The sequence below is a fragment of the Plectropomus leopardus genome, chromosome 18, assembly GCF_026936395.1.
Source record: "Plectropomus leopardus strain MGB_pleo_1.0 chromosome 18, ASM2693639v1, whole genome shotgun sequence".
Lineage (NCBI taxonomy): Eukaryota > Metazoa > Chordata > Actinopteri > Perciformes > Serranidae > Plectropomus > Plectropomus leopardus.
Genome location: NC_142193.1, coordinates 5,291,285 through 5,315,788, shown reverse-complemented (window position 1 = coordinate 5,315,788; position 24,504 = coordinate 5,291,285). Strand labels below are relative to the sequence as shown.

At 38.7% G+C, this 24,504-nt stretch overlaps 1 protein-coding gene across 4 annotated transcripts; it reads right to left on the bottom strand.

The window, feature by feature from the left end:
- LOC121956337 (NACHT, LRR and PYD domains-containing protein 12-like) lies at positions 1-23,823 on the bottom strand. 4 transcript variants are annotated; one of them, XM_042504491.2, is made up of 13 exons: positions 23,760-23,823; positions 20,406-20,529; positions 18,350-18,510; positions 18,158-18,248; positions 16,016-16,135; positions 15,757-15,911; positions 10,136-11,999; positions 9,018-9,194; positions 8,765-8,935; positions 7,709-7,879; positions 5,865-6,038; positions 3,895-3,941; positions 1-2,891 (listed from the first exon to the last, which is right to left on the bottom strand). In XM_042504491.2, the coding sequence occupies exons 2-13, from the start codon at positions 20,489-20,491 to the stop codon at positions 2,374-2,376; spliced, it is 3,735 nt and encodes a 1,244-aa protein (XP_042360425.2). In that variant the 5' UTR covers positions 20,492-20,529; positions 23,760-23,823; the 3' UTR covers positions 1-2,373. The 4 variants fall into 4 exon arrangements, with proteins under 4 accessions (XP_042360425.2, XP_042360424.2, XP_042360428.2 ...); XM_042504490.2 differs by having other exon boundaries at positions 23,746-23,795; XM_042504494.2 differs by having other exon boundaries at positions 10,136-12,001; positions 15,771-15,911; positions 23,746-23,795.
- Between the last annotated feature and the right edge of the window lie 681 nt (positions 23,824-24,504).

Below are 24,504 nucleotides of genomic sequence, written 5' to 3'. Positions count from 1 at the left end.
TCAGATCTCAGGAGCTTTTATTACAGCACGTGAACATGGGCGGAGACATATCAAAAACTCAAGGTAACAGAGCAATAATTCAGCTTTATACAGAGAAACATAACGTGTAAAATGCATCTACAATGTCATCTTAATCTTCAAAAATCCAGAGCTTTGTGACATGTCTGCATGCAGACAGGGAACCTTGACCAGGGATATATAATACATCCATGCAAGTATTAATATGTTATTATTCAGGATAACATTCACATATGTTCATATTTATTAACTAAACTTAAGTCACATAAGTAATACAAACATGTACAAGAAACACACACACACACACACACACACACACACACACACACAGTATATATAGTGTGTATATTGTATTTTATATGCAGCTGGTTAGAGTTAAAAACAAGACGTTTGCAAATTAGTATTTATTTATATGATTAACATACAAGTAAACAATAGCAGCATATACAGATCAAATAGAAGTGTAACAATTACATGAAAATAAGGTAAAATGTGATAAAGCTCTATTTTTCTCCATGGTTAGGACAATTCCTTTTTCTGGATAGTTTGTCACAAAGCTTGCTGCTGTATTTACACCCCATACCTAGATGGAGGGAGCTTCATTCACCTTTAGGTTTGAGGGGATTTCTTCAAACTTGACACAAAAATCCACTTGGACTCAGCAATAAAGTAATTCAATTTTGGTGGTCAAAAGTCAAGGTCACTGTGACCTTGTGTCTGTGTCATTCCTGTTAAAGCAATCTCAAGAACACATTTAGGGATTTTCCCTCAAATTTGGCACAAATGTTCACTTGAACTCAAAGATTCACTAACTAGAATTTTGTGGGCAAAGGTCAAGGTCCCTGGGACCTTGTGTCCATCTCACTCTTGTGAACTCAATATCTCAGTAGTGCTTTGAGGGAATTTTCTCAAATTTGGCTCGTCCATTTGGACTCAAGGATAAAATGATGAGAATGCGGTTGCCAAAGGACAAGGTCATTTTGACCTCACAAAACATGTTTTTGGCCATAACTCAAGATTTCATGAAATAGTGAGGTGACAATATTTTATATAAGAAGTCAAACATCAACATCACTAGGCTGGTTTTTAATATCTCTAAAATTACACCAAATGAAACTACTATTCTAAAACACACCTATAGAAAAATGTCATTTTAAATAAACTCCCGTTCATGGCAAAAAAGTTTTTACATTCGCATGAGGTGGTATTTCAGGGGATTTAAAAAAAGCTGTATTTCACAAAACTGCAATGGAAACACTTTTTTTCATGTAAAAGGTCCCATGAAGTTATGGCTATGTGCTTATCAGTAGGAACTGGCTCCCTCATGATGCAGCAGGCGTTACAAGAGCTGTTCATCCGAAAGTCCTGAATCCACAATTCCTCTGTGAAATCGTGGACTATCACCTCCCAGAAATCCCTCGTACTTGGCATCACCCACATATAAGGGGCTTGTCTTTACATTATTGCTTGCATAACACGCCTACATCGCCTTGGATTGGAAATAATGGCGACTAGTGTGGTGGCAGCAATAAAATAATGTTTTGAACATCCATCGCCATGCTTCTTGGGGTGTTTTTGACAGCGGAGAAGTCGCATAAAATCACTCAGTGGAAACGCAGTCATCTTGCAGTTTCATCAACATTTTGATATCCTTTTGGGTATATCTGACATCATAACGTTCTGTAAAAACACTTCTCTGGCCATTAGACAATGCCATAATTCAGGAACAGAAGGGGAGACATTTAGTCAGATACTTAATAGTTGACATTAACCCCTAAATTCCATAGAGTCTGTCACTGGCACATTACGCACAGAGCAGATTGTACCAGGCAGGAAGTCAAGCAGCATTGCATCAACACCTTGCACACTCGGGATCATGTTTAACTTGACCAAAACATTACATCACCCACATCTGCTGCTTCTCCATCCAGCTGTATCCACCTCTGTATTTTGTCCAGCAGGAGAATTAATGCTCCTGATAACAGTCACTGTACATAAAATTCTTTGATCTACTTCGCAGTGGCTGGACTGCAGGTTGCAGCCCAACAAAGTGTCATGGTAGAATCACTAAAATCAAGGAAAAATTAAAAATAAGGGAAAATGAAGAAATCAGCACAATCTCATTAGGTCTACAGTATCAGCTGGCAGGATGCTCTACTTCTGAAATGCTTCACAGACGCTCTTGGTGGGATATAGAGGAGGACATGGAGGACGAAGCAAAACAGTGCCGCAGCCGTAATGCTCTAGACATGCTGCTTATGGAATCCCAGGGTAAGCTTAGGTGTCCATCTTGCCGCCGGGTTGAAGATGTGAGTAAAGCATTTGTGTAACTGCAACTTGACTAGTTTTAGAAGACTAACACAGAGACAATGATGACTCGTATACTACATAAAAACCAGGGTAGAGCGGCTCTGTGAATCTGTAGTGGAAAGTGTGCAGGTGGACTAAGCTGCCAGAAGAAACTTGGTAGAAGGACAGAGTGCCTCTTGGCCAGTCCAGATACACTCCTACTCTGGGTGATGTAATGGCAACCGGTATGTTTGTCTTCCTCCAGTCATGCATTGCAATGTATTTATGGCCAAAACAGCTGACACACCATGACTTGTCATTGTATCCGAGCCAGCTTTCATAGGAACCAGTTCTGCTGATTTCTTTGTATGCCACACCGATGAAAACTCCACCAACGTGATCTACCTCCCAGTAGTGGCACTCAGTCAGACCCTCTTGACACAAAACCTGATCTTGTAAGTAAAACCGCTCTGGGTGATCTGGATAATGATGCCATTTTTCTGAGCCTGAGACCTGTCCGCTCTCTTCAGACAGAGATAGGCTATTATGTGCTGTGTTTGGGTCCAGTGTGGGCCGGAATAAATCTGCAGGGAGAGACACAAAGGTCATAATATTGTATGAAATGTTTATAACTTCTATTATTATTATTATTATTATTATTATTATTATTATTATCATTATGTGATTTACTTTGGAAAATTCGACCATCATTTTTCATTCTCAAAACTTTTCCTCTCCTGAAAGTGACTCACAGTGTAAAAAGAACAGTAAAAAACAGTCAAGCATGCAGGTCCACTGTACAATAAATCAAAAACAATGTTTTTTGAATGGTCTCTGTCTGATAAAATGTTCAGTGAAGGGGATGGATTTATTGTTGGCCCTGCTCACACACTAATACATCACTATTATTACTGTAAAAACTTTAATCAATAGCCCAGGTAATTATTTGCTTAAACCAGTGAATTCAGCAGACTTATATTTGGGACAGGCATTTATTTGGGACGGGCTTTTAATTCCTGTTACATAAAACCGTTGCTCAGCAAAGATGGAAAAGTTAAGTTAAAGCTCTTTTTTTTGCATCTCTCTTGTTTATTGTGCCAGTATTACTTCTTTGGTGCTCATAGTTTTAGTAAAATGCACTGAATGATTGAATTGTAGAGAGTCTTACCAAGCTAACCATGTGTGCAGCGTATCCAAATTGGCAAAAGTTTAAACATTTACATTTGTAAGTGTTATTTAAGCAGCTAACTAACATTATCTCCAGCAGGTAGCCAACCCATCTGGTTTTATACATCCAAAGAACTTCTATAAAAATGAACAGCATGTTAACAGGGCCTCTAATTGAGTCGTGAGTTTATTTGTCAAAATATGTAGCCTCACCAGAAGGGAGTGGGCATCTAACTGGGACTGGGCTTATATTTGAAGTTTTACAGTAATTTATAAAATCACATATCAGTCACAGAATGTACATTTACAACATGAAACTGATCAAAACAGCTACTTTTAGCACTGACACTTTAAGTACATGAAGCTGATAAAACTTTGGTAATTTTACTGCTGATACTGACAAGACACATCATTACTTACATTTCGTTGGCCCAGAGATCAGCCTGTGTTTTCCTCCATGATCCACTCTGTAGGAGTGAAACAAGAAATACAAGGTCTGCAGGTCAAGTGAACACAAGGTTGTGAGAGGACACTTTTATTGGACATGCTTTTATCATTTATTCTAGCGATGGATGGATTACTAGATAAGCCTACTGGGCACAGCCCAAGCCCAGGGACAAAACACCCCGGCCTTTACCTGCAAAATGTCACTCATATTTATATGTACTGACCAGGGAGAGACTCAAAATGACCACAAAGATATGCAAAGGAACGGCAAAGAGTAACAAATAACTTCAGAAGTGGGCAAATCAGTCACAAAAAAGAAAGAATGCCTAAAAAGAGACACAAAATAATATAACATAAAATAACAAAAAAATACAAAAAAACCCCAACCAACAACAACCCAACAAGCTTCACATACAAATCAACAAAAAAAGACATCAAATAAAATAGAAACAAAAAATAGACACAAAATGACCTCAGAAAAACACAAAAGAGTACAGAAAGACACAAATCAAACACAGTGAGACACAAAATAACCACAAAGACACACAAAAGATGCATAACAACTTTAAAGTAGTGCTGGGCATAGATTAATTTTTTTAATCTAGATTAATCTCACTGCAATCCTGTAGTTAATCTAGATTAATCTAGATTAAAATTATAGATTTGAATTTTGCCAAAGACATTCAAAATAATATCTATCTATCTAAATGATGAAAATGCATCACAAACTGCTTGAGAAAGCTGTTCTACTATAATATTTGGTAAAGAAAAATAATGTTCCATAAGATTTACTTTGGTGTTTAACTTTTTTTTATTTTGTTAAACACAGACATTTAGGAACACAGGTTCTGTCTCCATGTGGAAAAAGCTTTTTCCTGCTAACTGGAATGAACAGCAGAGGGCGCAGCCTCTGATAACATGACCCTAACTGAACTGTGGGCCTACATTAGAGGTCATGAAGAAGACCATTAACAGTCAGCAGCTTTGTGACACGGCTTGAGCCAATCACTCCAGTCACTCAGGCAGACCAGCTTCCGCCTTGTTCACGCCCCCTCCGCGTAATTCGACCAGGTATACATCCGCGCTACAGTGAAATTGATGCCTTGCTCACTGTATAGACCCAACTTAGTGAATAGTTTATCGCGCAATAATTTCCTTATCGCGCGATAAGAATCCCGCGTTAACGCAGCACGTTAACGCCGTTAACGGCCCACCACTACTTTAAAGAGATACAAAGAGAAAGAAAATAACCACAAAGACACATAAAATAACAAAAAACTCCAACAAAATCACCTCAAAAAGATACTTGTTGCCTTAACCTAAAACACAAGCCTTGCTATTACTTTTCTTGTCTTCTTTTCATTATAATGTAATCGAAATCCTGATCTTTCCCGAACCTTAACCAATGTGTGTGTACCTAAGACAGGCAACTCAGGCCATGTTTAGACAAGAGCAGCCCTACTAAAAACAGAAAAGTCTTTCCATTGCACATAGAAAAGAAAACTGTGGTCATATGATAACATTTTGAAAACCATCCTCGTGTACATGGATCCACAAAAGCAACCAAAAACGCTGTAGTATACATGCTAGACCAGTAGTTGGTGGTGTAACTTTGTAATGACACACCTCAGAAGAACACCACGTGCTTGTGTATAAAGGCATTCCTCTACCGAACCATCTTCATACACAAACAAGAAGACAATGGCAAATGCACACACAAGAAAGAGCAGCTGATCACAGTAGTGGTGCAACAAATCTACGCTTTACTGAAGGAGTGTTTATAACCTCAGTAAGTCAACAGCACAAACACAGCTCTGTTGTTTGCCTTTGTTGTTATTGTTGTCCTCCTACTTGTGCACGGTGCAACAACATTACCAGTGATCTTTAGTAGTCCCTCTGGTACCAGAATGGCACACTCTTTCACTCTTGTAAGTACAACTAACCTGAGAGTCTCCAGTCTCCAGTCTGGATCCTTCAGTCCAGCAGAAAGCAGCTCCACTCCCGAGTCTCCTAGATGATTGTAGGTCAGGTCCAGCTCTCTCAGATGTGAAGGATTAGAGCTCAGCGCCGTGGCCAGGGAGACACAGCCGACCTCTGTGATCAGACAGCCTGACAGCCTGAATGGAGTAAAGGGGAATTTTTATACTTATTTTCAGGTTTATACATTATATTTTGGGTTTCTACTAGAACACATTTCCAACCTTCATTGAAAATCTTTTAAATTGTTTTTGCTAATATCGTCTGCCTTAGTATTCACCCTCTGTTTGAAACACGCCACCTTAGCACCTGTCTCTTTGAGCCTCTCTGATTGGTGTATTTTGCAAAAATCACTAATAAAATCCTCTAATCCTCTACGTTCCAGCTGCAGTATGATCTGAAACAGGGGAGAAAGTCATAGATATAGAAACGTATCATGGTCCCTGTTTGACGTGTGTCTGTGTGGGCACCATATTTCGGAGGTCATGATCCGCTAGTAATACATGTGTATTGAGAGATGCAGATTTCACTACAAAAATGACAGTCTCTCAGTCTCTCAGTTCTGAACCGATTTTTATCAAATTTATTTTGTTATAAACATCAGAAGGTGAACATGATAGTGGCTACTTGTTTGAATTAATTTTAGTTACTGGAGACAACTGAAACATTACTCAGCACACACAAAGCTGGTCTAACTGAAAAAGACCACCAGTGATACAGACATCTGCTATTTATGCTGCACATAAGACCTTTGATGTACATCATACATCATGTGTGTAGAATACTACATGTGTGTCATGTCTCTGAAGTGTAGTGAAAGTATGAAGCTGAATTAAAGGCAGTTACATGAAATTTAAAGTAGCAGAAAATGAAAACACTCAGGTAAAGTGCAAGTAGTGAAATTAATTCAAACAAGTAAACATCATGTTCACTTTCCAATATTTATAACAAAACAAATTTCATGAAAATCGGTTTAAAATTAAGTGATTTAGGATTGATTTTGCAGTTACATCTGCATCTCTCAATACACATGTATTTATTTACTAGCAGATCTTGCCCTTTCCAATATGGTGCCTGCACAGACGCAGTGCAGCGAGCTTGAAGCAGCAACCAATGAGGTATCTACATTTCTATATCTATGGAGAAATTAACAACATTGGCAGCCAAGATTAGGCTATGTGATTTCATTAGCATGTAGCTAAATGTAGCAGTAGGCTATGCAGCGTAAACCAACACATTCTTGTGACCAACTTGTCAAATATTGTTGCTTGGTCAGTGGGCTGTACATGTCAAACTATGATTCTCAAGGTAGGCTACAACTCCAATGTCAATTTTGGATACTCAGAGATGGTGACTCAATCTACTCTTGTTACATGTATTTTGTCTTTTTAAAAAACTTCCATTTTCACTTGAAATGTATTGTTTCCACTCATTGCATGCATATCATGTCTTTTCAAAATAAACTAAAAACGTAGGTAAAAATGGCAATTTGATGTTTACTGCCTGAGGTTTTGGCAAGATGTGGTTCTGTAAAAAAAAAATAAGAAAAGAGTCTACATATTGGATTATGCTCTATATATCTAGTTAAATCACCATCGAGGTGGTGTTTTGAGCTACATGCTGAGCTGATAATTAGCATGCTCTTAATACTGACTCTGAAGCTAAAACAAGATTTTTTTTTTAGAATATTCATTAAATACATGACTAATAACTTATGTCATATGCTCCTAAATTTTCCGAACCAAAAATGTGTCTGTATGCTCCATAGACTGTATATAAAGTTGGACAACACGAAGCCAAACTTATTTACCTCAGAGTCTCCAGTTTACACTTTGGACTCCGCAGTCCAGCAGCAAGGAGTGTCGCTCCAGAGCTCCCCAGGTCGTTGTTGCTCAGGTCTAGCTCTTTGAGAGACATGTCAGAGCTTAAAGCAGATGCTATTGATTCACAAGACTTCTCTGTTACTCCACACTGATTGAGTCTGAAACGAACAATAACAAAAAACCCAAGTAAATATAACACAATAAGTATGGAGATTTCTATTTGGTAGGTTATTTCTTTGTTGTATCACTGCTTCTTGGCAATAAATCTAATACCGTTGGAAAGCCTGTTTATTTCCCTTTTAAATGGCACCACATTTGTAAGTAACATGCATTTGTGGGATGAGCAGCAGAGCGGAGTATGTGGGCTGCGCCCATTGAAAATTTGCCAAATCTTCTCTGCCAATGCCAAACAGCTTTTTCTACTATTGACTCTTGTTTGGTGTTGTTTGGTGGATTGGATGATTGAAGTCTGAAGAAACAAGAATTATTGGCAATTTGACAATTTATTCATTTAACCAACAGGAGCCTCAGTAGTGTGTGAAAGAACCATACACAGCCAAAACAGCCTGGCACCTCCTCCTTATGCTGGTCACCAGCCAGGTCACACACTGCTGTGGGATGGCATTCCATTCTTCCACCAGCATTTGTCGCAAGTCAGCCAACGTGGTTGTGTTGGTCACTGGCATGATTCTTGGAGCAGACATTAACTGACCACTGTAGCAGGGCCCATGCTCACAGGTGCTGACAATCAGGTGCCAATCAGGCACCTGATTGTAGCAACAGCAAGAAGATTTGACAAATTCTTCATGGGCACAACCCACATACTCAGGTCTGCTGCTCATCCCACAAATGCATGTTCCTTACAAATGTGGCACCATTTAAAAGGGAAATAAACAGGCTTTCCAACGGTATAAGATTTGTTGCCAAGAAGCATTGTTACAACAAAGAAATAATCTACCAAACACAAATTTCCTTACTTTTTGTGCGTAGTTTAGTTTGTTGTCTTTACATTTAAGAAGACAAAAAAATAGAGATAAATTTACCTCAGAGTCTCCAGTAAATTTGAACTCTCCAGTAAAGCAGACAACAACTCCACTCCTGAATCCCTCAGCTCGTTGTTGCTCATGTCCAGCTCTTTAACAGTAGAAGAACTGGAGCTGAGCGTTGGCGCCAGCTCTTTACAGCTCTCCTTAGACAACATGCACTGCTTTAACCTTTATATAAAGGGAGATCTCTCATTTGTCATGTTTATACACTGTTAGACACAAATTAATATCACATTAAAGAATGTCTAACCTTAACTGTCTCAATGTACAGTTCACACTCTTTAGTCCAGCAGACAACAGCTTTACTCCTGAATCCTGAAGTTCATTGTTGCTCAGGTCCAGCTCTCTCAGATGGGAAGGGTTGGAGCTCAGTGCTGAAGCAACCACATCACAAACATCTTCAGTTTTGAGTCCACAGCCAGAAAGCCTGTTGATACAAAATTTAATGTGATTTATCCAGATAAGGATAATGGAAGATACTAACTATAAAAGCCACCTTCTGTAGCTGTATGTATGTAGACTGGACATTGCCATTTATGATGTTATGATACATCGGTGGACAGAACCTGCTGCAACTGTCTGATTTGTGGTCAGAGGGAACCTGTCCAGGTCGTATGATACGCCGCTGGACGGCATCAGGTTGAAACGCTTCTGGTTACAATGTAATTTGAAAAACACAAAGGTCCTTAGAGGGTGGGCAGGAGGGGCAGTAAATGGACCCAAAAATGGACTTTCATCTGGTGGAGTCTGGTGTTCACTTCCCTTCTGAATGTGATACTTTTTTTTCTCTACACCTAAAAATCCGTGCTTTTCTTGCCTTATCCTAAATATTTGCTTTTGTTGACATCCTGATGTCGGTAATGGTATTTTGGCACATTGACAGCAGGCACAGAGGGATACCTAGAATGCAAATTGAAGACGTGGAAGTCTGCTGACAAAGCAGCAATGAGACGACATGAGAACACATTGCATTATAATAGGCAAAGGGAATCACGAAAAGTGTAACAAATAGTGAAGCATGAAGTGAGCATGTAGTATGTTGAAATTATTTTTTTTCATATAAAAACATAGTGTCATCATGACAAAACCCAGCATTTAAAGGGTTAAAGTTCTAAAAAATTAATGAATATTTGATAAAAAATTAACTCAGTAAAAGTAGAACATAATATTAATGTATTATATGTTGTATATGCTTGATTTTGAAAAGCACATTTTGTGCACAGAGCAATACAAATGTGTTTAATATAAAGCGGGCCCTGAGAGTTAAAAAAAATTTAAAAAACACACCAAACCATGACCTCTGTGTACTTTTACATGCCAAACTTTGATTTAAGTAAATATGACGTCTTAAAAAAATAAGATACTCACTGAGCTCTTCTGCAGTTTCTCACCACTGGCACCAGTCTCCTACGCCCCTCATCTAATGTGTTGAAAGTCCTGAGATCAAACTCTTCCAATACCTTCTCTGACATCAGCAGTTTGTAGGCCAGAGTAGAGCACTGAACTGCTGAAAGTTTCTTCTTTGATCTGTTCTCAGACTCCAGGAACTCTTGAATTTCCTGGTCAACTGAGTGGTCATTCATTTCTGTCAGACAGTGAGAAAGGTTGATACATCTCTCTGTTGAGGCTGTCTTCCTCTGTACCATTTTGAGTGTGCGGATTTGTTTTTTAATGGCATCTGGCCTTGAGTTTTGGACAATCAGGCCTTCTAAAATACACTGATTAGACTCGATTGTCAGTCCGTGAAGGAAGCGGACAAACAAGTCCAGATGGCCATTCCTGCTGTCCAAGGCCCTTTCCAAAGCACCCTCCAAAAGCTCATTTAACGACATACTGCTTTTGCTTTCAGTATGTGATATTTCAGGCATGGCTCTCCTGAATAACTTATTTTCAAGAAGTTCTGGTGGTGCAAGAGCGGTGGTATCCCTTCTGAGGAAACTCCTCATGGCGTTTACGTTCTGTGTTGAGTAACAGTGGTGAGCATAGATAGCTGCAAGAAACTCCTGAATGCTTAAATGAACGAAGCAGTACACCGTTTTCTTGAAGAGTACACGCTCTTCTTTAAAGATAGCTGTGCACACACCTGCGTACAGTGCAGCTTCATTCACCTCAAGACCACACTCCTCAAGGTCTTCTCGGTAGAACATGAGGTTTCCTTTCTCCAGATGCTCAAAGGCCAGCCTCCCCAGCTTCAGAAGAACTTCCTTGTTAGTCTCCATCAGCCCCTGTTGACCCATGGCAGCTTGCCCATACTTATTGTTCTTCTTTTTCGTCTGAACCATCAGGAAGTGTGAGTACATCTCAGTCAGGGTCTTAGGTAGCCCTCCTGTATTACCTGTACTCTGCTGGTACTCAAATACTGTGGCAATCATCCAGCAGAAAACTGGGATGTGGCACATGATCTGAAGGCTCCTTAATGTTTTGATGTGTGAGATGATTTTTCCAGCTTGAACATTGTCACGAAATCTTTTCTTGAAGTATTCCTCCTTCTGAGGGTCCGTAAAGCCGCGTACTTCAGTCACCCTGTTGATGTACTGAGGAGGGATCAGGCTGGCTGCTGCAGGTCTGCAGGTTATCCAGAGAAGAGCAGATGGCAACAGGTTCCCTTTGATCAGATTTGTCAGTAGTTTATCTACTGTGGATTTTTGTGTGACCTTGGACACAACCTCACTGCATTTGAAATCCAGTGGAAGTCTGCTCTCATCAAGGCCATCCAGGATGAACGCAATTTTCCATGCTGTGAGCATCTCCTCTGTGAGTTTTTCCACAGATGGATGGAAAAGGCTCAGCAGGTCCAGCAGGCTGTACTGTTTACCCGCAACCAAGTTCAACTCACGGAATGGAAGCACAAACAAGATCTTCACAGCGCTGTTTGCTTTCCCTTCTGCCCAGTCGAGGATGACTTTTTGTGCACAGACCGTTTTTCCGCTGCCAGCGATGCCTTTAGTCAAGACTTTTAGACATCTGTCTTGGCCAACTGAAGGTTCAAAGATGTCATTGCAGTCAATTGGCCTTCCATGGAATGTTTTGAGGGCGAAAACTGTCTCCAGCTGCCACACCTCATGTTGAGTATTGATCCCCTCACACTCCCCTTCTGTGATGTAGAGCTCTGTGTAAATGGTACTCAGATGTATTCCACCTCCTTCTTCGGCAGTTCCCTCCATGACGTACTGAAACCTCTCTTTAAGACTGATCCGATGGCTCTTTAAAACGTCTTGCACATCGTCAGTCACTGAAAGAATGCATCAAAAAGAAATGGTAGAATCATAGCTATGAGCAGCTACTTTTTTCCTCAACATTTTGGTCCCTCATTCGCACTAGTTTTGAGATACTAACATCAGACTCACACATCACACATCTGGCAGCAGATTCTTGAAAGCTCCATTTTCTTTGTATTTGTGTGGATATAAATTTGTAGTTTTTGGGAAATGCATAAAAAATAAAAAAGGTCCACACACTGTTGAGCTCCCATTTTCCCCATTTCTAGTGTGGGTGGCAACCAACCACCATTATCACCTGTTGAACAACAATAATACAAATACCTCATGAGGGCAACTGCTCAGCCATAGTAAAAGTACATGAGGAAACAGAAAAAAACATTAGAGGTTCACAACAGAGTGGTGAAGGGATGATGTATCCCCCAGCAAAAACCTTATGAGATTTTTGACCGTGTAATAAAATCGTCAGAAGCAAAAAGCTATTGTCAGGCTATTCACGAACTGCATCATGGTCGCAGGACTTAAACTTGAATATGAAAGATGACAATTTCGACACCGAAGATTGAACTGTTTTGCAACATTTCGTCACTTCAGGCTTCGGCACACAGTTTTGAAACGTCTCATGATCGGTACCAAACATGGACGGAGAGTTTTACAAACCTGCGAGAAATGCAGGCATTTGAAGTGTTGTGTTGTGGCGAAGAAGTTAAGAGAGATTTGTGCAAATTGAGCTGAGTTATTGGTAGATTAACAGATAGAAAGATAGATAGATAGATACATACATACATAGGACACTGCTGACATGGCTGTTATCCGCTCTAAGGCTCAAAAAATAGTGGGCCTTTTCAAGTCGAGCACTACAGCAAAGGAGAGGCTAGCTGTCGTCCAGCAGCAGTGAGGGTGGCCTCAGGTGAAGCTGCTCCAGAAAGTGGAAACGAGATGGAACAGCACCTTCCTTATGCTCCAGCGCCTCTACAAAGAGAGGGAGCCAGTACGAGCAGGCCTAGCTACACTCAGGACAGAGGTTGCACTTCTGTCCAGTGATGAGCTGGAGAAAATCAGCATCTGTCTACTCGTCCTTTCCCCCTTTTTTGAGGTGACACAAGAACTGTCAGCAGAGACCTCTGTATCCAGTTCGAAGGTTAATTTTATAGTTTTTTCTGACATATTTTCTACAAAATATATTGCAGTGCAAAGTATGACTGTGAACTATGTAGTAAAGTATATATCTTTCCCTTAAATAACTTGAAAGATGATTCCTGTGGTTTGTAACCTTCTTCATGATGTTTCCTTGACAGTAATGGACACAACACTGCAGCAACACTAGGGCTGAGTCTGTTGCAAAACCTGAGGGCCAGACTACGTCCTGAAAACATCCACTGCCTGCAGGTATGTATGTTTTTTTGGGATACTGTAAGAGTTTTTTATCTTTCATTCTTTAACTTTTACTATGTATTGTATTTTTAATTTTACAAAACTGTTTATATGCATAAAATGCGCACTTGGATTGTGATTTACTGTTGCAAATGGTGTTGCCCTGGCCATGAAATATACTGCATAAAATATACCCTGACTTCTCTATAGGCAACCATCCTGGACACCAGATTTAAAATGCAAGTCTTTGCTGATCAGGATAAGGCCAAGGAGGCCAAAAAATACATTATATCCAGTAGCAACAGCAGCAGCCGCAGCAGCAGCAGCCATACCACCCCTGAATCCTTGACCTGGCACCAGCAGTCAATCTGACCATTCAACGGTTTCTTGTTTTTGGTGACTGATAATTGTTCTTATTTAAATTCTCCGGTGAAACATGTCATACAAATGGATATGTCTATATTTATAGATGAAGCCTAGCACGGTTTGGCAGTCCTTTGACCAAATGGTACAGTTCACAAAGAAGTGCTCCAGTGCAACTGCAGAAGCCATCATGGAAGTGGACTGCTACCTTGCAGACAGCTACCTGGACAGAGCGGAGGACCCAGTTGAGAACCGTAGCAACAAATGTAAAATCTTCCCCTAGTTATACAAGCTTGCGCAAGAGTACCTTGCAATTCCAGCAACATCTGCGCCATGTGAGAGGATATTTTCCAAAGCTGGCCAAGTAATGAATTCCAATGTATCAGTGAGTTTAACCATATTTATTTTTTTATTTGAATAGCCTTATCCTTTTCATTTCAGGTGGTAGAGAAGCAAAGAAGCTGACTGAAGCCTAGAAAACATGGAAAAATATTATTTCTAAATAGAAATTTTTGAACAAAATGTTTCTGAACATTATTCTTTATTCCACCTTGTTATTGATGTGTATAAGTGCAATATTTGCAACATTTCTTTTTGTCCAGGCCATTTATACATGCAAAACCATTGAAATGCTCTACAAACTAACTGGAGCATAGCATAGGACCAATGTCATTAGGTCACATAACTAATAATGATATGAAATAGTCACCATATCCTACAAGAACTAAATCAATAGCAGTTTGATTTGATCTGCATGACACCTATTCAGGTAGGCTTTTGGGCTGGGCAAAAGGGAACTTACAACAAAAACAATGATAAATGGGTGCAATGGAAGCTTCTATAAGAAGATGCAAACGTAGAGCAACAGGTTTTGAAACGTTTCAAAACGTTTCAAAGCAGTGGTTTAAAAGTATTGAAACGAAGTTTATAATTTGCCATTTCTACTAAAATATCATGACTAAAAACACTGTAAAAACACGCAAAAAAAAACCACAATCAGAATATATAATAACCAGATGAATCTGCAAAGCAGCGAGTGGATTGAATGAGTGTCTGTGTCCGCTGTGATGACGTCTAACGTCCCTGATAAACACTTTAGTCTGAGTTAGCCACTTGTTACCAACCACCTTTTTTAAGGCATGTAAAACCTTGAAAGTTCAAAAATTTGGGTTATTTTATGTGGCAGAACAAAACTTCTAACTATTTTTAGCCTATGTAAACCACAGACCTTATTTAAGGCGTTTTACCGAAAACCCATTCAAAAAACCCATAGACTTTGAGACAAGGGAAGTGCATTTTAGGAGTCATTACTGCTCACTGCTCTATTTAAAAAGTACACATTTTCTTGTATTTTACAATTTAACAAAATATGAACTTAACCCAGGCATACATTTTAGCTGATCACCACCTACACTAGAAAAGACTGTCTGTCTTGTGCCACATTGACACGAGGAAGATCTTTTGATGTTGCCCGGTGTAAACAATAAAAAATTGCCCCTTGGGATCTCAACAGTGGTCTGACCTTTTTTTCTTTTTTTGTCCTGCTCTCTTGTGTGTTTTGACTGCAAGTGCGCACACTAGTTTCTCTTTTAAAGTTTTTGGGAAATGATAATGGTATCATCTAAATTCCCACATGCCCCTTGTTGCTACAACAACAATGGTGGACCATCGGCAAGCGTTAACACAAAGTTGTTTGTCACTTCTTGCTTCGCCATCACTACTTGGTTCAGAAAGGTGTTACATAAAAAAGGTGATTCAGTAGGTGTCAAATGAATATAATGATACAATATCAGCAACCTTGTGTGTTTTAAATTACTACAGCCAAAGGAAACAATAAGCTCACAACAAATGCTCTTCTTTAGTTAAGTCTAAATCTCAGAAATATCCAAATACATGTTTAGAGGAAATCAGTGTTCAAACCATCTTCTACTACTACACTAATATCAAGTGATGTTAAAATGACATAGATTTTAGCTATAAATGATAAACATGGAGGATAGTTTAAATCTTTAAGCTTAAGCATTCTGTTCTTACCATTTTCAGAGTCTTTTTCAGTGAGTGGTTGTTTTACAAGGACAGCTGGAATTGTCTCAATGTTGAAAGCCAGAGGGATCTCGATGGACTGGTCACTCAGAGACAGACAGCTCAGTGTTGGAGAATTTGGTGTCAGTCCCTGACACAGCTCGTCCCTGGAGTAAATCCACGAATACTTTAGTGCATGTATTTCTAGATGTTTACTTGAAAGATTATCAAAATCAAACTTGATCACTTTTATAACAAAAATCAAACTTACTTTGTATCAGATCTAACATGCTCCTTGTTGAAAGCGAGAGGGATTCCCTTGGACTGGTCACTTTTTATTGATAGACAGCTCGGTGTTGGAGACAGTGACCTCTGGCTCTGATTGTTGTGCCTGTAAATGGAAATTTTTAGGAGAACTGGTCATGTTTCTAGTACCAAAATTAGTATAGTATACTATCGCATAGTGTAGTGTAGTGTAACGTATTATAGCGTAGTATCATATCGTATCTTGTCGTGGTAATAGGTCGCGGTCGGTACGTGTGGGTAATAGGTCGTCGTGTCATATTGTATCGTATCATATTGAGACAGATGGCTGCACTCTGTATCTATGCTGAGCCAGTGCTGACTTTTATAGTCAAAAGATACTTTATCAAAAAATAGCATTTTTAAAGCTGCAGTGAATGATAAAAATATACTTAATATACTTAAAATCTAATCTTGATATATGTTTAATATGTATGTCAGTCCACAGGCTGCTTTCATGCGTTGTTCTGTATCACTGTGTAACTATCACGTGTAGATCTGGTGTCAGATTGGCGATACTCACTGACTCCTTACTCCATATTTTCAAACACAAAAAGAAGATTTCATAACAGAACGGATGAAGGAGACTTCCTCCCATAGGGAGTTTTCCACATGATGACAAAATAATTACGAATAACCCAGTCGTCAGAATAAATGTTGGCATTATATGTTTTTGAAAATCACTGATATTTTAGTTGCTGAACATAAGGCAGCCATCAGAAATAGAATATATATAAATTATGCCATAGCTAGACACCACAAAGAAAAAGATAATGGGTTGGCTATTTCTTTCAAATTTATTGGCACAGAATGCAGCCCAATCCAAAAGGTGGCAATTTGATTATTCAGCTCTTAAGAAGAGAGGTGCTGTGGATTCATGAATTGAATACTATTGAAACTTTTGGATTAAATGAATTACAAGACTGAGTTGCATTTTGTGCCTCACAGCAAGAGTGTCCCTGGTTTGAAACCCGGTTGGAACAGGGTTCGGTTTGGTCCTCACGAGGACAAGCGGTTACGGAAATGAAGGAATAAATGAGTTGCTTTTTGTGACATTTTAATAATCTGTTTGTTTCTCTTCGAAGATAAAGTGGACACTTAGGGACAGATGAGCCCCTCCACTCACCCTTGCCACTTAGTGAGACAGAGGGACAGCTGTAAGACAGGTAGTTTATCCTTGTTATTAAATGTAGTAGTTTCCTTATAGTGATAATATGGTGTAAGGTGTATTTCTATTTACTATTTAAAGCTTCTTGATGTTTTTGATATTTTGTAAAAATTGTTATAGGCGTTTGACTATAAATTTTAAAAATCCTTGCTACTTTGACATGTTTTTTAATATGTTTTGTAAATATTGTCATGTTTTTCGGAATGGTTCACTTTAGAAAATTAATGCTATTGACACACTATAAAAAAATGAAGGAAAGAAAGGTGATACTGATGATTAATTGGTCATGTGACACACGTGTATTTATCACAGCTGTGGATACTCAAGTAATTTTACTGAGCGAACCTGAACCTTTGAATAAAGTTCTTCATTGTGCGGTGGTCAACTTTGTGTTTCACTTTAGATGTTCCTGCTGCCAACCACCATCTGATGATCACAATGGCTGTGCACAGGGAATTTTGTTCATTGCTATGTTATATTTGTACAATTTTATGAGGGGGATACATTGAAACTTTACATATCTTATGCTTAAGCAGCACTGTGGTTAATGTGTGGTTAGTTGTAGCCACAAAAACCAATTGGTTATGGCTAGGAAAACAGAGTATTTTGGCATGAAGAACTTGGTAATTGTTATAACTAAGCTAGTCTTTTTCGGGTACTTGGAAAAGGGTTGTGATCTAAGATTTTATGGTGAGTTTACAACTCTTGTCTTTCTTATAAATGGAAGAGATCAAAAAAGACACCTTTACCACAGGCCACTTATTGTGTGTGTGTGTGTGTGTTCTATATGAGTCTATCTCAGTTCCTTGTGTTTGAGTGTTTAGTTAACCTGTGTAGGATGGGTGTTATGTGGCATAATAGAAAAACAGAAAAATGTCATCTTAAAACCAATGAGTTTAAGCGATTTTCTGGTATCATAATCGTAATCCTTTGTCAGCTTACTCGGGCTCAGCTGCGTCCGCTGGTGGTGGCTTGTTGCTGAGATTCGGAGGCTCGTCTCTGGACCTGTCAGTCCTCGCAGACACACAGCTGGCTGCGGGATGTTAGCAACATTACAATATCACAGTTTTAAGCCACAAATTATAAATATGCAGCAGAATTTAAATCTTTCAGCTTTATGCATTAAATTCTTACCATTTTCAGAGTCTCTTTCAAAGGGTTGATTGAGTGAATGTTTTACAGCTGGAATTGTCTCATTGTTGAAGGCCAGAGGGATTCCCTTGGACTGGTCACTCTTTATGGACATATAGCTCGGTGTTGGAGAGCCTGGTCTCTCTCTCAGACAGAGCTGGTCTCTGGAGTAAATCAGAAAATATTTTAGTGACTGTATTTTTTTATCTTCACTTGTAAGAATCTAAAAATCAAATTTGATCAGTTTTAAATCAATGGTAGATCTTGCTTATAATATTATGATTAATATATATATATTAATTATACATTATACATGCCTGTATTAATTAATATTATAATTATACCAAAACTAGGACAGTATACTAGCACGACTGACAGAGTTTTGATGTAAAGAGGTACTTTAAAAAAAACAACAAAAAACATTAGACTTTCTAAAGTTGCAGTGAGTGGTAAGATATATGTGAAATCTAATCTCAGTCATTGTGTGTCCTTGCTCTGCCATGGTCAGTGTGCCTGGCTTTAAAAACGTGTATAACATCATGAACATGTGCAGATTGTTTAGATCATTTCACAGGCTGCTTTCATGTGTCGTTCTGTTCGACTTCATAATTAACACTTGTAGAATTGGTGACAGATCAGCAATACTCAATGACTCTTTTCTCCTTATTTTCAGACGCATACAAAAGATCTCATAACAGAATGGATGTAGGACGCATCCTAACACAGGGACATTTCCACACCGTGACAAATTAATTATGAACAACCTGATTCCAAGAGTAAATGTTAGCATTTTCAGGCTCTGTAAGTGTATTGTGAAAATACACAACAATACATTGAGATTTAAAAAGAAATAAAAGTACTTTAAATACTTAGTATTTTTAAAAGCAAGTACTTAAATTCAAGTAATAACTTCACTCAGTGACTTTCTCTTGTACTGGAGTAATATTTAACTAGGAGTATCTGTACTTTGACTCAGGTAATAAAGTCTACCGAATGGTAGAGATGGCTCAATCGGGTTGAGTTTAATTCAACACATTTTTAATCAATTTATATAGTGAGTCAAAATGTGCTCAGCATGGCTCAGCAGGTGGTTAAACGGTTTTTCTCCATAGTTTATCATTGGTGCACACTAGATTCCTCTGGTGTAACGCCAGCACTTATTCTCTACATTATAATACAGGCACTCTGTTGTTCTTTATGGTTTAAAAACAACACTCCCTACTGAACTCTTCCTTACAGTGTTACACTAACACTCCTTCATTTGTGTAACCCTGGCAGTCTTTTGGTCTCAACTGTTAAACACTGTCCGGATTCCTGTGGTGTTACACCGATACTTTCGTTGAATGACGTCACCTTGTTGTTCCCTATGATGTAACACCAGCACCAATTGGATCCCTACAGCATAACATAATTTTTGCTTACAAACAGAGACGACCAAATGTTGTTTTAGCTGGACTTAAAGTTTTCCCTATTTATCATTCCAATAATTAGTGACGTGTAAACGTGATCTTTTTTTTTGTGAAGAGTTGAGTGTATGCTCACCAGGATTTGTCTCTTTGTGTTCAGTGAATAGACTGCTCCAACGGGTTGTATTAGCTCAGCACAGATTGGTCTCATTGTAATTTCTTTAAGTGTTACGTACAGAAGACAGGAAGTGTGAGTTTTAAGGCTCCTGGGTTGTTTAAAAGCACCTTTGATGATACTGGGCCTTTGAATTAAATCAGGTTGAACTGAATTGATTTCATTTTTCAAGGAGCTTGTGCAACATTGATTGTGTTACAAATAAATAAAATAGGTCAATCTCCACTGAGTTCAACCTGTAAGTGGAGTGCTCTGTTCGATTGGTCTTCTTATTTACAGTCTACATAGTTTTAAGTGAGCAAGAGCTTTTTGATTTGGCCAGAAGACAAACTGAAGTTAGTCATGTGCCCAGCTACCAGATTTTTTGGGCATCCTATAAATACAGTCAAAGATGATGGAACACAACCAGTCTGTTTTCAAGGAGCCAACATGATTTTGTTGTGGCTTTTAATCAAACACTGAACAAGAATCCATAGACCTGTCACCCTCCAAAGACAAACAGGAATAATACACTGGCCTTTGTTTCTGGCGGTCTTCAACTTCATTGTCCTCACAGAGATCCATTGTGAGGACCAGCTTCACATGTAGGTGAATGCAGTTTTCTGTAAGAAAAGGAAAGCTTTCAGAAAGCATATTAATGATTTGATCCTCTGCTGGCAGTAATAGACCCAGATGCTCATCATTGTATACTTGAAACATTAATACAAACATTTCTTTTTTAGAATAATAATAATTACATGTGAGTTTCCTCAAAGTTTGACACTTGAGCCCATTTAATTTCATATCTGTTAATTTGTTATAGTAGAAAATATCCCGCTGTTCAGTATTAAAGTCTAGATAAAGCAAAATCAGTGACTTATTTCTAAACACATAATAAATGTTTAAAATGTGCAAGAAGAGGTGACTGGAAACTGTCAGCCCGTTCTCATTACAAAATCATCAAATACCAATGTTTCTGCAGTGTTTTTGGCATAAGATCCTGATGCCAAAAGCCACCTTTGATTCTGGACGTTATCAGCTGAGAATGCAGCCAGACAGAACCATTTGCATTGTTATGACATGCGGACAGCACCTGTTGCGGGAGCACGATATGTGACTAGATAGCATTAGGTAAGAATGCAGTCAGATTCCACATGGTATGCTGCAGGACGGTGTCAGCTGAGAATGCAGCTACACAGTATCATTTGCATTATCATCCACCGGTGGATGGCCAGATGGCACCTGCCACGACAGCATATGTGGACGGGCTGCACCTGTCACAGCCATATGATTTGCTGCTTGACAGCATTAGATTGAAATGCTGCTGGTAATGACATAATATAAGGAAGATGAAGGTCCCTATAGGACAGGTTGGAGGGGTGGTGAATGGATTCAACAAACCCTGGACTTTTACGTGGGTGTCCGCTGTTCGCTGCTCATCTGAATGCTTTTTTACACCATATGTCCCTGGTGCCCAATCCTAATCATCTGTGCCTTTGTGCATGTGCTTTGTTGACATCCTAGAGTTGGTTGCCATGTGCTGCATGCACCACATGGCACCACATGCAGCATAATCCCATCATGTGCTTGTGTTGACATCACATTATCGGCAACCCAGAACATGAACACTAGATGCAGAAAGATACCTAGAGTGAAATATATAGATGGGAAAGTCCGCTGCAAAGTGGCAGTATGGGACCATTTAGGATAAGAGCATGTTAAAATTGAGGAGTTATGCTGTGTTCCAGACAACTTGGAAACCTCCCAGGAGAAAAAGTACATTGGAACGCAACTCAAAGTCCAAGTTGTCATCTTGGGACAAATCCATGTTCCCCGATTTCAGTGGTCCGATGTCACACAGCAATGGCAGCATCCATAGTAGCCAAGGGTAAATGGGAAGAAATCAACTAAAGGGCAACCTAAAGTATATTTGCATGTATTTAATCAAAGTAATAAATCTACTATCAAATAATTAAACCTGTGCTGCATATGAACTGATGTCAAAATATATCACAGAATTTAGAAATTTCAACTGGGAAATTACAACCTCTGACTTTTAATGGAACGCAGCATTAAACTGCCTAAAAACATGTGCGATGAAACACTAGCCATTGTTAACAAAGCCCTCCCGTACTCAGCGGGTGGCTATTAACATAACAGTAACATTAACGCACACCCCAAGCTGAAAAATGAGAGCCACTGTGCAGTGACAAACTTACTTTCAGCCGCTAATAGCAGCTGACGTTAGCACAAATCACACACCCAAAGCATTGAGCAGTAACTGCCACTGACTGAGTAGCATTTGGGCAAAAAACAGCTGAAAGGTACATAGGTGACAGATATTCTGCTTTTGTTTATAACTGTGACATTGAACAGATTGCCAATATTCATGTATATACTAGCAAAACAGATAAAACAGCTTGTAGAACCTCACACACTTGCTGCTAACAACAACACAAACCTAATATTGTCACAGTCTACTGAGACCTGATACCTCCAGACTGGACTGAGTGTCTGTATAAGATTTAAGCTGCCTGTATTAGTGTCTTTGTTTTCACTTTATTTTTAAGTGCATCTTTTACCCATCTACTCACCTGTCTTACGTCAGCCTCATTAGTCCTTCCTGCTCCTCAGTTTCTCTCAGCCAATCAGCTTGCTGCCTGTTCTTCTGCCTCATCACCTTATTCCCCTTACCTGAGCCCCCTGCTCTTTTTCTCCACCGGCACCTCGTCCTCTCATCAGTCTCTATTTAAGCCCTGGTTTTCTCTTTATTTTTCGCTGGATCCTTGATGTTATTTGGTGATGTTCAGTAACTGTTTCTTTGGAATAAAGAGTGATCTGTTTGGAGTTCCTATTGCCTGCTGTCTCCTGTATTTGGATCCACTTGCTCCAAATTGCTTGATAAATTCATAATGTGAATGTAATGTAATGTTATGTTAGCAGCAACCGTGATGTAGTTTTCAGCTCCTTCAACGGAGAAGATCCCAACGTCTCAGAGCAGAGAATGCTGTTTATTTTCAACAATTTTGAAACTATTTTATATACCTAGTGATTTTTAATAATTTATATTTGGCTTGGTGGTTAAAAACACATTTTTTAACCACATGTGACAGACTCCGTACAGATATTTATTCTTCCTTTACCCAGATTAATAATAATAACCCAGATTATAATATTTGCCTTAACATGCTTTCAATCTAAAATATATTTTAGGCTATATGGTTTGATGCATGTAATTAAAGATCCTGCAAAATCTTTTTTTTTTATTTTTGTTTGGTTAATTTAATTTTCTTGTAATTTTATTAAGTTGCTCATTGCCTGCTTTACATGTTTTTGAAAGAAATCACACAAATTTCAGGTTTGAAGGGGTTAACTCATTCCATTTGTTATCTTTGGCTCAGGCTGCTGAGAAACTAGTTCAAGGGTCATTGTATTTCTCGTTTTACAACCCAGGGTTGCACAATGAAATGTAACTCCTAGCGTCTTCATGCTACATACACAAAGAATAAAGAAATTATGATAAAATGACACTGTATACTTATACACTGTATACTTATACAGTTATAATATTTATAATACATATATTGTTGATTTGATTTAAAATAAATGAAAAAAAGGATGTCTCCAACTTTTTAGCAATGTAACATGACAAATTCTAGTTTCTTAGATAATTGGTTTAGATATCATTGAAAACCAAGAGTAAACAGTATTTAACTTTATCTATTTCTATCACAAGACTCTCAAGACTTGATCCCCCACTACATCTAAATCACTTATTTACACAATGATTAAGTACTGAAATAATAAGAAGCAGCAATAAATCCTAACTAATTCAGTACCTCAACGTACTCACAAGGCTTCCTGCAGCTTGTCACTGTGTCCTTGTGTGATCGGAATGGAGTCTCACAAGTTATTTCCTCACTATCTTGTTTGGCACCCCCCCCCCACACACACACACACACACACACACACACAAAGCAAAACACTGTGTCCCCTGAAGGCTGCTCTATACACCTGACTCAATAAAATACAATGCATGGTACAAATTATAATTTTGAAGCATAAATGTATATGTTTTAAGAATTGTCATCAGCTGCTGCTTACAGCTTCAGAATAAGGAAGAATTTCATGCTCAAGGACACTTCAAAAAGCAACCAACTTAGCCATATTTCTTACATGGGAACAGCAAAATTAAGTTATATTATTTGAATTTGTTCAATTTAGAACCATGCGATTCATCTGAGACACATATAAAAATAGGCATATAGGAGGGCACCATCGTGTATGCAGGGTCCCCACACATTTTCATGGACAAAACCTCTCAATGACTTTTTAAGCTTAACGTCAGCTAGCTGGACAGAGAGACTGAAAGAGGGGAGAAAATGGAGAACCACAGGTAAAAGTAATCAAAATGTCAAACATATTCAAGCTACTCTACGTTTCATTACACACAATAAAATTCCATGATTTTTCAATGCTTTTTACTAATTCCATGACTTTTTCAAGCCTGGAAAATGTCATTCTGAGATTTCATGACTTTTCCAGGTTTTCAATGACTGCGGGAACCCTCTGTGTAATTGTCTTCAAATTAGTTGACA